We start from the raw sequence: 14,102 nt of genomic DNA on the forward strand, positions 1-14,102 counted from the left end.
AATTGTTTGCCAGCCAATCGCAGGGCACACAGAGAGAAACAAACATCTGCACTCACAACCACACAGGGAGGCCAGAGCCGGGATCGAACCCGCGAGCTCTGAACTGTGAGGCGGACATGCTAACCAGTCGACCACCGTGTTACCAGTTTATAATACGTATAGGCCTATGTGTAATTTCTATGAATGTTTTAAAGTCACCGTTTACCCGTTACCTACGTATTTAAGTTTAGCTGTCATACTTAGCAACCTTGTGCGCATGCGCGCATATCGTGCAGGATCCGCAAATAGTCCAAATTATGGATCTAGCTCAATCGACTGGAAGGCCGAGCCCGAGTTTTACTTTACTACTATTTTACTGAAGTTTTAATATAATTTTAAAACAGCAAAATTGCCAAAACACAACCCGTGCCCGCCGCCATGCTCACTGACGCAGGGGCATACGTTGATGGCGTCACCTGAAGAAGTTGTATTGTTTGCTTTATGGCACAAGACCACACCAGATATAAGGAGTGCGATGTTACGCCCCCACCACCACCACCACTCACCCCACACACCGCAAGTTTTAGACAACTAGTCGTTGTCCAGCAAATCTTTATTTTCCACAAAAAAAATTGTGGACAGCATCACGTAATTGCATGTGGTTCATATGCAAGGCTTCTGAAAAAACAAGTTCAAGAAAAAAATGGATACAGGTAATATAATGGTGATGACCTCAACACACTGATTCAAGCCAACCCCCGTCCCCCCGCCCCATCAAAAAAACTAAAAAAGGGAAAAAAACAACAATATGGCATTGTAATATCAGAGGGGAAGGGGTGGATATTGCAGAGCCAACACATTTTTCTTCTATTGGGCAGCCACAATGTCCTGACCTGTGTAACAGATGTCTGTCTAATGTTTCTCAAGTGTGGTTGATAGCCAAGGGCAGGCACATATTTTAGATTAGGACATAAAGGAAAAAGGTGACAGAAAGTACTGTCTATACACATTGAAATAATGATCTCATATGAATTGAATCACAAATGCACTTACTCCATGAAAAGTCTGAACTTGCTTAATTGCACAAAAGGCTATAATGCAGTTGTATGAATGGCAACAGGTGGAAACAGGTTCATTGGTCCATTTGCAATCTCGTGGAAGAGCATTCAATCGCTCTTTCTGTCACTATACTGTACATTTCTGACAGATGAACAAAGACATTCTTGTTAGATGACTAAAAATTGTCAAATGAATTGCGTGAAATATGATCATTCGCGCAACACAGTGATTACGACTCACCGGTTTAATTAAGGTGTGAAAAGCCCTCATATGTTAAATTCGTTTGAAGTGGGAAAAACCTCGGCGTCTGCTAGCCCTATCTTTTGCTTGCTTCGAGTTTGATTTGGATCTATTGATCCTGGGATGACAGCCACCTTGTACATCAGGCCTCATTTAGCCCTGCAAGCTCACAACTCTTTTTCCACAACTCCGCTTGAAGCTCAGAGTCGTAGGAGTCCTGGGCTGATTGCCTCTTCTCTCCATTGTAGAGGTAGCAGCCACCCACCCCTTCCATCTCAGAGGCAGCTGCAGCATACAAGATTATAGCGGCACCCTCTGTTGGAGTCTGAGAGAAAAAAAACAAAACAAAAGAAAAAAGTGCAAACGTTTATTCCAAAGAGTTTTGAGAGGTTAGCTCTGGGTGTAGGCGGACTACGCACACTGTAGTCATCAGATATGTTTCACTTTCTTATTAGCCACAACCTCTCGGACATAAAAAGTAAAACGTTGGTGAAGGTGAACTTGCAGAACAAGAGATGCTAGCTTGATGCTACAACTGATGGTAGCATCAACATAACCAAAGCTCATTTTTAAGATTTTTTGTATCCTGTGGTGGCATATTGTCACCTAAAAACAGAATCAATTCAAGACTGACACATACTGTACTGTAATGTAATGTTTGACGTACCCTAAACAAAGTCTTTGCAAATGGCTTTTTGAGTGCCTGTGCAAGGCTCCACAGGTTGTCGTAGAGTGCCGTGTCCACCATGCCGGGATCCACAGCGTTGACCATCAACGAGAAGCCTTTAGCTGTCATCTGCTCTTGCAGGTAATAAGTGAAAAGGACTAAGGCTAATTTGCTTTGGGCGTAGGCACCATGGGAGCTGTAACTTAACCTGGCAAAGGAGAAAGGAGGTAAGATATTCGTATGGTTGTTATACTTTACTTAACAGACACTTGAATAACATCAGGGATGTAGCTACCGATTGCTTTTAAAAATACGATCACAGTTAATCCCTGCCTATCCACAGTTCGCTTTCCACAACTTCAACTATTTGTCTTTTTTCTCTGTGAAACCCATCCTTGGCTTTTTGCTGAAAAACGTAACTTTTTATGTTTTTTCGTGCTCTCTCTGAAACACCCCGACATGCCACAAGATGGTGCCAAAGCCCTGGCTAATCGGAAAGTAGTAATGGTGTCAAGTATATATGTTGAAGTGACACATCTTGACATTTTCTAAGATTGTGTACAAAGGGGAGGAGCTAGATTTAATCAGGGTTGTTGATGGAAGACGTTTCATAGCCTTTGTCTGCCTGAAATCTATGTAAATAATATATATGCTTTTTAGAAACCAATTTATTAAAAAGCACAAGTTAACGGCCGACGGAGCTTTCATTACTATACTGCTTGACAATTGTTGGTTTTACAGATTGCGAAGGCAACCTACACGCACACTTCCAGTGCATTTTGTTCAAATCAAATCATCTGTAAGCCATTTATACTTAAGGATAAAAGTTGTAAGATGAGTTTAAAAAAGATGTGCATTTTTGGATGATAGTTTGTGGCATTTATAATTACAATGATTTGTATAGGGAAAATTATAATCATTTGGGGGAGCATCAAATACTCTCTTTTTTTTTTTTTTTTTTTAACCATTCGAGGACAGAGCTACCTTCCCTTCTGCTGTGAATACATATCAGTATATTGAGAAAGATTTTTTTTTAAATGTTAATCCAAAAATTGTGTGGCACTTTAGCCACTTTTGGTGTTGTGGTTTTTTAAAATTAGTTCAATTGAACCTCAAGGTTGAAATAACTAAAAATAAAGTGAGCGAGGACATTGTGACAAACGTTTACCTCCTGTTGAGATCATCCATGTGTATAACCCCCGCATAGTGTGTTGCAGAGGACATGTTGACAATTCGGGAACAGCAGCCTGTTCTCCCTGATCTCTTCAGCAAGTCAAGCAGCAGGTTGGTCAGAAGGAAGTGGCCAAGGTAGTTGAGCGAAAAGTGGAATTCAAAGCCATCTTCTGTCTGCAACTCAGGAACCAACATGGTCCCAGCTACACACAGTTATAGCATAGTCTATTATAGTGACATTTGCTACAGTTATCAGTATTATCACAATATTGAAGACAAGACAAAGACATGTAAGCAAATAAACAGCTTTTGGTTCATAGGAATACAAACTAATGCATCCATTAAGTAATGTCATCTTCTTGATCTTCTTGTCGTCATCTTCAGTGGCTGCGCGAAATATATATATATATCAAACTAGCAGCCACGTATGCCTTCGCAATCATTCCAATACAAGCTGGCCTTGGTTTCATCGGACTCAGTTTCCATTACAAGGGGGACCTTTAAAAAAGTTTTTCTGGCCTAGTCTGATCTGTTTTATTTTTAAAATTTATTTTTTTTAAATCTTGTAAATAAATACTCTCTTCTTCCAGTATATTCATGAAATCATCTTCAAGGATTTTCATATTGACGTGATTAGGAAATGAGCTTGGGAACAATTCTCCTATCCGCTTTCAATTATGCCAAGGATGTCCAAATTAATGATGCCCTACAGCGTCTCATCTTTGCTGAGCTAGTTTCCATGTGTCGTACATTGTCCAAACATCCCAGAATCCAATCTTGGTCTCGTCGTTCAGAGCTTCTGTCTTCCTTCCTGCCAGTGGCTTTCGCCGCTGTCATTCAATCAAATATCTTGTGATGACTCTGGAAAGCAATTGGAGCCATTTACAGTACTCTTCCTGTTTCTGTCACAAGTATTTTTAGTTTTACGATGAGTACCAAATAACCCCATGATCAAGCATCCACAATCACCTCTTGGGCTTTCTTGGTACGGAAACAGCAGTCCTATTCTGGGCTCAATCGACAAGTGCCCCGGGTCATGCAAGCGTAGCTTTTTGATGATTACAGTGTGTCAGTTTCTACACTGGGGAACGCAAAAGACTCTTCTTTGATCTTCTCGTCAATGTCAGTGCCATACCGAACGCACTAGGGATGGGAAGGTACTGGTTCTCTTGTTCCGGACACTATGCACAGGATAATACGCCCTTATAGGCTGGGGTTTTTCAATTTTGCTTCGCATTGATGCGTGTGCGTGTGTACTATGGATGACGTGCAATACATAAAAAAAAATAAATAAAAGTAACAAATAGAAAATTGCCTACCATTATTAACCAGAAGATGCAGGGGAAGCGATCGGCTTTTGAACGTTTCAACAAATTTTCGCACTGAAGTCAGCGAAGTCAGATCCAGAAAGAGAAACTCCGCTGGAAATTACGACAAGTTAGTCATGGAACGTGATCTTGGAAGGGGATAAACAACAGTAACATACACACAAACATGTCGATAACTTACGCACACATGTGGACATACTGTAAAACAAAAGTTCAAAATATGTGTTTAGGAGATAAATTCTCTGTTGTAATATTGCTTCAAGGAGCCTGTTTATTTCCTTTCTCTTTCAACGTTGCCCCGTTTGTAAGGAACATGCATTTGCGGCATAAGCAGCACAAATACAGTAAAGTATATGTTTATGAACAACCGAGTGTGCGTGCCCGCATATTCAGTTGCGCTGCTAGTGCAATTGTGATGGAAAAACGACAGGCTCAGCAGCGGTGAGAAATAATGTGAAATTTTATCAGGGAAGTATTGACAGAAAAATAGATTTATTCTGCATCTTAATGAAGGCCGCGACTAATATTGTGACTCTTCGTAGCTAAACGAGTAACTACCGCAACTGTTAAAAAAGACTGATAAGAATGAAACCCTTTTCAGCTAATTCTACACCAATGCAATCAACACATACCAAATTAAGGCTTCTGACAAACTGGATATTATTATCTGAACTTTTGGTAAAAATCTTGACACAGCTCTCGTATCCTGATTGCACAATTTGGTATAATATTGTGGCCAATGTATAAAATAGATAAATAGAGAGCAATTTTTTTTGTTTTTTTCCTCCAAGTTTGGCCTTGGTTAAAAGAAGGTATGAAAGACATTTTTGAGGATGTAGTGATGTGATGAAAGGTGAGAAAAATGTTTACCTTTCCCCTCTCTGCATTCTTCCTGAATCGTCCTTGCGGCAGCTAAGCCCTCCTCTTTTTCATTCCCAGCTGGAGATGACGATGATGAATGAGAGAAGGGTCATTAGACACCAAGTAGCTCTTTGAAGACACCAAGTAGCTCTTTGAATTTGAATTTGCAAGCCTCTGTTTTAAACGCAATTAACCCTTTCATGCACAGTGGTCACTACAGTGGACAGCTATTTAAAAGTTGCTTTCGCCTAGATTAATTTATCAAAAATAATATATTTATATTTTAAATAATTACATCAAATCATAATTAATGCATGAAAGGGTTCAAATATTTTCAATATAGGCGAAAGCAACTTTTAAATAGCTGTCCACTGCAGTGACCACTGTGCATGAAAGGGTTAATGACACCTTGAAATGAAGGGGAGGCTTCAAGTTTAAAGCGGAAGTCAACCCAAACATATTTTTTCCAAGAATATGTTCCCAGCAGGCCCACTAGATGAAACACGGCATTCTGATTAATTTTGCGTTTGTGGAATATAAGTTAAGCAGCAAAATGCACTTGTTTTTAGCCATCCCAGGGGGCGGCCATTTTGTCTTTTGTCGACCGAAGATGACATCACAACTGCTCACAACGACCAATCACGGCACAGATTCAGAAAACAGGTCAGCCGCGACTGGTCGTTGTGAGCAGTTGTGATGTCATTTTCAGTCGACAGAAGACAAAATGGCCGCCCACAGAGATGGCTAAAAACAGGTGAATTTTGCTCTATTCCACAAACGCAAAATTAATCAGCTAGTGGGCCTGCTGGGAACATTTTCTTGAAAAAATTATGCTTGGGTTGACTTCCGCTTTAAGGAGGTGCCGAAAAAGAATGCCGGCAAGCGCAAGGGTATTGTTTGTGACCAGCGAAGTTGCGTTGAAGTCTACAGGGTGGGATGGGTTTTATGGGTCAGGCCCAGGGGCCAAAGGTAAAGATTAAACTACTGAGTGCAAACTGACTAGCTAGAAGCTTACCAATGATGACATGCATGCCAAGTCTTGCCAGATGTTTGGCAGTCTCATAACCCATTCCTCTTGTACCACCAGTAACAATGCCAACCCTTCCATTCTGCTTCTCTAAGACTGTAAAAAAGGAGAAAAGGGACAACATGAGAACACAACGCAAAAGGTATTTTTCAGTTTACAAAAGGTCTGAAGTGTCTGTGACTCTGACTAAAAGGCAATAATAATTGAAAGAATAACGACGGAGATTTATGTAGGAACTTTTTAGGGACCCGAGGAGGCTTTAGTCTTGGCACACACCGAACGATTGCACAACAGCAAAAAAATTACTGTCGGCGACTCACACCCGCAATGGCGATTGATCCTTGTACACGTATCACCTCGCTGCAACAGAAATACTGTGAACCCTGGTGTTGTTATCGGGAAACAACGTTTTGAGGCATCACATATACTGTGCTGTTCAATTTTCTATGCAAACCACAAAGAAGATGGCACTATACTAAAATAATACCAAGAGAGGACATGGGCAAGAAATAAAAGAGATAGAGTTGGTATTTGGTATGAAAGTATTTCCAAAGCTTGAAACTTTAATCTCACGGGGCCAACATTTCAGTCTCGAGATGTGCAAAACCGATAGCGACATAGCCCAAAAGACTTGCATCTGTAACCACAGCAAAAGTTGGTTCAGTTTTCAATTTTTATCCACCCCCCAAAAAAATGTTTAAAATATCATATGAATTTCACTCCACTTCACGATTGTGGCCCACTTGGTGTTGATACTTTACAAAAAAAAAAAAAAAAAAAAAATCCATTATATGTTTGAAGGATGAAATGTGGCAAAAGGTCAAAAAGTTCAAGGTGGCTGAATACTTTCTTAAGCCACTTTGTATACTAGTTGCAGAACAAGTCCCTTTCATTTGTCCATGACACTGTTGGTCCAAAAACGTTTTGGACAAAAACAGTGTTATTCAATAAAACACATTTTCTTTTCTTCTACAATAATACACTTGTGGCTACTTCAGGGCTCCCTGCACACTCTAATGATATGCATCAAAAACTCTTTCATCACAAAGTGAAGCTTTAATTAAGAGGTATTCTTTAACAAAAGGCCATTACTGCGGTTGACTCTAAACTGTCCGTAGGTGTGAAAGTGAGCACGACTGGTTCTTTGTCCCTTACCCAAAGTCAGCTGGGACGGGCTCCAGCAAACCTGCGACCCTAGTCAGATCAAGCGACACAGAAAACAAAAAAAAATAATAATAATAATAAAAAAAAAAGGATAGATGCTACAAGTGCTCTCTTATACTGAGAGCTGTTCAGTCGCGGGTCAGTCTTGATCCATTTGTCACGCTTTGGGATAAACCCCACACAACTATTTGAATAAGCAGCACTGTTGCACAGATTATGAGTAATACGGTGGCAATGCATAATGCCCTCCTTGTGACTCTCACATGCTACGCCACACAATTCGGTTTGGCTTTTTTTTTCTTAAACCAGTTTACGGGCTCATCAGCTGCGTAAGTCAGAACTTTACCAATATAGCACATAGAAACTATTTTGGAGAGCTTAGGACATTTCTAGTATCTTACTGTACCTCTATTTAAGTGTCTGCGGTGTGTGAATGGTGTGTCATATTAGACGGGTGATCAGTCCGAGGTGATACTTCAGGGTTTCTATATCTTAAGGCAAATTGAATTCAAGACTTTTAAATACCATTGGAATCAAATTTAGGACCAATTTCAAAATGTTCACATCAATGTTCCCTCCACGCATATGAGCAGTCACACAAATTCCCTGAGCATTCCTTGGACCACGGTGAGCAACATCAGACGTGCACACGGCTTCCCGAAACCTGAGACCACAGCCAGTTACATGATGTAGGTATGTGACCAAAAAAAAAAAAAAAAAAAAAAAATCAAACCATCTTGATATCAAAATAGAACATATCATTGAACAGTGATTTGTGACACAAATAAAATTAGCCCTACTTTGTCACTTTTATTTCAGCACATTGGTCACTCTAACACTCTAAGCATAATTGCGCCTCAATACAATTTACATAAATATGGTCCGGCATTGTCCACTCATGAATAATGAAAAACATGTCATTTAATAAAACACAAATATTTCTAGCCACCGGATCTCTGAAACGCATGAAAGAGCATCATTTAAGGCAGTTTTTTTTCAAACTGTGTGCCGCAGATATTGTCAGGTTTGCCGTGGGAAATGATCTCATTTGTGTGCCTGTGCGGTCTAGCGCGTGGCATCGTAATCATGTAGATACTACATTGTAGTACTCTTCCATACCAGCAGGTAGCAGCAGCAGCAGCAGCAGGTGGCTAATTGTCTTTGTTTACAGACAAGCGAATTAGTGACGCATTTTTATCCAAACAGGCCCACGTTTCAAGTATCAATATGAAACATTATAAAATACTTTTTTCTTTGTGTTGATTTAATTCCTATAGAAGACGTTATAATATAACGTCATTCTTCAATGTTGAAAAATGCTTTTATAAACAAGATAACACTTATATTGTTAAAATAAGCTTTTTTTTTCACAATTTCAGCTGCTGGTGTGCCGCGGGATTTTTTCAATGAAATAAATGTGCCTTGACTCCAAAAAGTTTGGAAAACACTGATTTAAGGGACTTGTAAACTACTGAAACTGTAAGGGAAGTGGGAATGTGGTGAGTCCTGTTTGTAGATTAAACTCGGGTGGAAATGAAGGAATAAGTGGAGAAATGTAATGTGTGTGCGTGGTGCACGCCAGCGTTACCGTGTGCGCTGAGGTGAGAGCAGTGCGCAATTGCTCACGTGTGCAGCAAAGAGGGAACATTGGTTCCCATGGTCTCATGTGGTCCAGAAGTTTTTATTAGCCACCATCCATTCTACAGAGTGCCATATTCACCTCCTGCCTATGTTTTTGTACTTCCATGTACCTGTGTTTTGTAATACAAATAGTATTTTTCCTCTGGATGGTTGCATTTAGCTCGAGTCTTGTTTTTTCCCTCCCTCTTTCTAGTGTCTTTCCTTTTCACACGTCTGCGAACTCGGGGAGCTGAAAAGCGAACGTCATAATGTCTCCCTCTGTTGATAGTTGTTTTTCATGTTTCTTGGACGGGTTGTGCCTGTTTAAAGTTAATTCCGTTGCTCTGCACTCTTGTGCGTGTGCGATGGCAATAAAGATCCATTTCATTTAATTGCATTCTTATCTTTGATACATGTAATATTTTGCTTATTTTTAATAGGTAAAAAAATGTATATCCCTTAATATGAGCTAAAGACTTACATTGTGATAAAATTCTCAGATGTATCACCCAGCCATATTTCCCAACATCATAGTGTCATACCTAACAGTTAACAGTTGAAACACTATTATGTCGCACTTCAATCATTTTGAACAAAGGCTAAAACTCAGGGACTTGTCAGTTTAATTTGGCACTTTTGTTAAATTATTAAACATAAACCCTAAATTAAGATTTTGTTGATTGTGTTTATTTTGGACTTAAATTATCTATTAAAGAGTGACTGTTCTGCCTTTTGTCATTAAAAAAAAACAAAAGGTCTTTATTTATCCTTTACTCATTTGTTTAATAGAAATATTAAGTATCAAAAGTATTAGTGGTATCGGTTACTTGGTAACGGTATCAGTGATATTCAAGAGTTGAGTATTTTTACTGGTATCAGTCTGAAAAAAGGTCGTTTCGAACATCACTATGGAAAGCAGTTACAAATGGAAGCCAGTGCAGTAGGCCTAGTCTTTATTTATTATACTGATTATTCTCAATTAGAATCAAAAATCAATCTGACTTTGTCAAAATAGGGAGAGCAGTGACATGGAGGAACATACACCAAGAGGCACTTATGATGGTGATGGCGACAGATTCAGAGAAGCAAGATATTCCCATTGATTGGCTCATATAAGAGAATTGTTTGATGATGTCGGCGCCAAGAATGATTCATGGTGAATTAATACATTGTTTTTTGTACCACACTAAAAAAAAAAACCAAGAATGTATGGCATTAGAAAAAAATAAACACACACACACACACTGGTGATATACCAAAGGGAACACATTTTGATTATTGTCGAGTGAATTTGTTTCCTACTCCGTATAAGAAATATACAAGCTATTAATAGAGTCATTCACTCATCATTCACCGGTTGACTTTGAAACCATGGTTTCAGTCCCGCTGTGAAAAAAATAATACTGTATATAATTTTTTAAAAAAAGAAAAAAAGGGGCCTATTTGTTGGAGAGACATTAGTCTGCTATTTGGCTACTGTTAAGGTGCCCTTGAGCAAGGCATTGTCCATCACTGCTCCCACATCTCTCCCTGCATCTGAGTTGGTTTGTGAAATGTACAACACAAAATGTACACAGCAGAGTTTGAGTTCAATTTCCCTTCGAGGGATTAGAAACGGGTTCATAATTAAATTTAAAACAATTTTCTGTGGAAAAGTATTATTTTGTGTTGCCAAGGTATCAAATACTGTATAATTATAGCTGTTTAAAAATACTTTTGCTTTTGTACTTTTTAGATTTCAGAGACTGTACTTTTCTTTTGCTTGAGTAAAAGTAAATCAGTATTTCGAGTTTTACTTTTTCTACACAAGTATCTGTAAGTACAGAGTTGAGTAGGTTTTCAACCTCTGCCTTAACATAATACAGCAACGAAAAAAATATTTCAGTACTCTAAAAGTAAAAGAAAATATTTCTCATTTATTTAAAGGTTAAAAGTAAAAAAAACATGAATACAAATTGTTCCACTACTGTGTAATATTCTGTAAATAAAACCTACAATCTAAATCATTTTTTAAAGAAGCCAGTGAAAATAATAATTGATAATAATTGGCCCAACCTGGTAGGGTAAAACATCTGTTGAACATCTGGTAGATGAGAACTCTGATTCCACAATAGTAAAGTTTGAGAAGAGGCACCAAAACAGACAGTGGATTCATGATTCCTCTTCCTGCCTCTCCTGCGTCCGACTGTGCGTGCAGTCCCGTCGGCCGCCAGGATGGAAACGATCAAACTCGCTTTGGTTCCGCCCCCGAAGTGAAGACGTCACCGAGCGTCAGAGGCGTTCGAAAAGTTGCCTTCCTTTGTGCGAATTTTTTTTATTCACAAATAGAAATGTGCAAAATCCCCTCCCAGATTTGTGCTTTCCTGTTGGAGTTGCAATCTGCATTCAACTCTATCAAATTAATTAACAATAAGAAAAGCAATAAGATTTTGACATTTTTGAATGCCTTTTTTCCTATAAAGCCGTAGTTACAAATATCCAGGGACAGTTTTCCTCTTTTACTGTGCTTTATCTTTTACATTTATTGTCTTTGTTTTTGCTTGGACTATTTTATTTAACAGTGATACCAAAATGTATCTATTAATCGGAATTCCTGATACCATATAATTTCTCATTATTGATGGCTGATTTTTTTAAATAACATTGTTCATTAATTGTTTCAATAAAGTTAAAAAAAAAAGTTGCCTTCCTATGACAGAATGAACAACAAATACCTGTTGAATTTGAGGTGATTAAAGAGTTCTCCAAAGTCTCGTAATTGTGAGCTTATGGCCATTAAAGAATGCTCTAAATCAGTGTTTTTCAAACTTTTTTGATTCAAGGCACATTTATTTAATTGAAAAAAATCCTGCGTCACACCAGCAGCTGACGAAAACAAAACCTTATTTTAACAATATAAGTGTTATATTGTTTGTATAAGCATTGTTTTAACATTGAAGAATGGCGGTATATTATAACGTCTTGAATAGGAATTAAATAATAAACACAAAGAAAAAAGTATTTTATAATGGGAATAGGAATTAAATAATAAACACAAAGAAAAAAGTATTTTATAATGTTTCATATTGATACTTACTCAGTGTGAAACATGGGCCTGCTTGGATAAACATTGACAGGGTCCCTGTGATCGTGAAAATGGCTAACTTTCCTCTCCAAAATTTTTCAGCATGGTCTCTCATCTACAAACAATTTTTACAACATACTGAGTATTTATGGAATAACAAGGACATTCTCTATATACTCTCTTCATGGAAAATTGGTTTAAGCATATTGTACAGCGGGATCAGTTATTTCTTAAGAATGGTACTCTTTTTTTTTTTTCCAATGATTTTTTTGGGAGGGGGGGTCTGAACACCGGATACCTGTTATACATGGGGATTATGCTAACATTTTTGGGGAATACCTTCTGGAGTATGAATGCGTCCAACCCAGGCTTGACGCCCAGAAATTGTCCTTGTTATTCTTATTCCCAATACGTGTATTTTTAGGTAAAGAATGTCTTACGAAATCTTCTGGTACGAATAAAATACATCTGCTTTTCCAGAAAGATATTACCTCAACAACATATGTGGTTGCATTTTGGGCCGGCTTTGTGGATGATATTGTTTGGAAGAAAGTCTGGCTTTTAACTAATCGTTACTTAATTACAAGAATAAGATTAACAAAGTATCCTTGCAAAATTGGTCATCGAATTTATGCAACTAAGGCCTATGTTGAAAGTTCAAGAAAGACATTGATGTACTTGCAAGTTCTAAATGGGCTGTCAGTTGTATAGCGCTTCTCTACCTTTGGAACTCAAAATGCTTTCACGCTGTAACGTCATTTACCTACTGGTGACACAGCACCAGGAGCAACGGCTTCAGTAACTTACTCACAAGTGTCAAACCAAGGCCCGGGGGCCAGATCCGGCCCGTGACTTCATTTTATGTGGCCCGCGAAATCATGTGTGGCAAATCATGTGTGTTGACCTGACATGTTTCTTTAATGCTTCATGCTTTTTATTCATGAACAATGTCAAACATCTTTTTCCAAACAAGTCCACAATGTATTTACTGCAAAAAGTCAAGTCTTTTTTGTCCTTCCTGATGTTTTACTTGAGATCCCATTGAACCGTATTTTTTGCAGCTCCACTTTGTCCCATAAAATGAAGGCCCTCGTCTTCTTGTTCAATAGTCTCCAATTCATTGGTTTCCCAGTGTTTGTTGTTGGAAAAACAGTGTACTTCTGAAGAAGGCATGGTGTTATCCACAGGGTAAGTAATTACATGTACAGCTTTACGAATTTTAAAGGCATCAAGCGGAACATCATGATGCTGAATTGATCACAAAGAATTTTACTATAATAAACCACCCGGAATTTCTGTGGGTAGATCATCATGTTAAGGATACCGTACTTACTGAATACTGAAGCTTGCAGTGTTTGAAGAGTGACCAGAGAAAAGTTCCTCTATCACTTGGGTACAAAGGAGAAATGTCCTTTTTACACTTGATGAAAAGCATCTTAATCTTAGCTTGAATAGTGCCTTTCATCCATCCATCCATTTGCTGTACCACTTATCTTCACCAGGGCCACAGGACTGCTTGTGCTGGAGCCCATCCCAGCGATTTTGGCCGAGAGGTGGTGTACATCTTGAACTGGCCGCGACTCAATTGCAGTGCACATATAGACAAATAGCTGGGGGTGTGCATATGATACATACTGTATCTCAATACATGAGGTGCGACATGAATGGTAAATGGTAAGAATACCGAGTCAAGGACGGTTTGACTTTAAATTTGGTTCCATTTAATGCACTCGCATCTTTTGAATCAAAATTGATTTTCCGATTCAAATTGTTTTTTGTTACACTACTATAAATGTATACCCATGGGCAATTTAGAATCTTCAATTAACCTCTCCTGCATGTTTTTGTAATGTGGGATGAAATCGCAACAACCGAAGAAAACCCCCGCAGGAATGAGGAAATGATGCAAACACTGCACAG

At 38.6% G+C, this 14,102-nt stretch overlaps 1 protein-coding gene across 1 annotated transcript; it reads right to left on the reverse strand.

Moving 5' to 3' along the window:
- Positions 1 to 557: 557 nt before the first annotated feature.
- Positions 558 to 11,339, reverse strand: dhrsx (dehydrogenase/reductase (SDR family) X-linked). Its single transcript, XM_086044966.1, has 7 exons — positions 11,174 to 11,339; positions 6,323 to 6,430; positions 5,317 to 5,385; positions 4,438 to 4,539; positions 3,114 to 3,321; positions 1,946 to 2,153; positions 558 to 1,603 (listed from the first exon to the last, which is right to left on the reverse strand). The coding sequence occupies exons 1-7, from the start codon at positions 11,271 to 11,273 to the stop codon at positions 1,421 to 1,423; spliced, it is 978 nt and encodes a 325-aa protein (XP_085901092.1). The 5' UTR covers positions 11,274 to 11,339; the 3' UTR covers positions 558 to 1,420.
- Between the last annotated feature and the right edge of the window lie 2,763 nt (positions 11,340 to 14,102).

This window comes from Filicampus tigris, chromosome 1 (assembly GCF_054856515.1).
Source record: "Filicampus tigris isolate MCC_2025a chromosome 1, RoL_Ftig_1.0, whole genome shotgun sequence".
NCBI lineage: Eukaryota > Metazoa > Chordata > Actinopteri > Syngnathiformes > Syngnathidae > Filicampus > Filicampus tigris.

Bases quoted from the DNA above. Each gene is read 5' to 3' on its own strand.
- dhrsx (XM_086044966.1), bottom strand. From the start codon at position 11,273: ATGAATCCACTGTCTGTTTTGGTGCCTCTTCTCAAACTTTACTATTGT. The intron at 5,386-6,322 runs GTAAGCTTCTAG...CGTCATCTCCAG, and splicing joins TGGCATGCATGTCATCATTG to CTGGGAATGAAAAAGAGGAG. The intron at 2,154-3,113 runs GTAAACGTTTGT...CTCCTTTGCCAG, and splicing joins ATGGATGATCTCAACAGGAG to GTTAAGTTACAGCTCCCATG.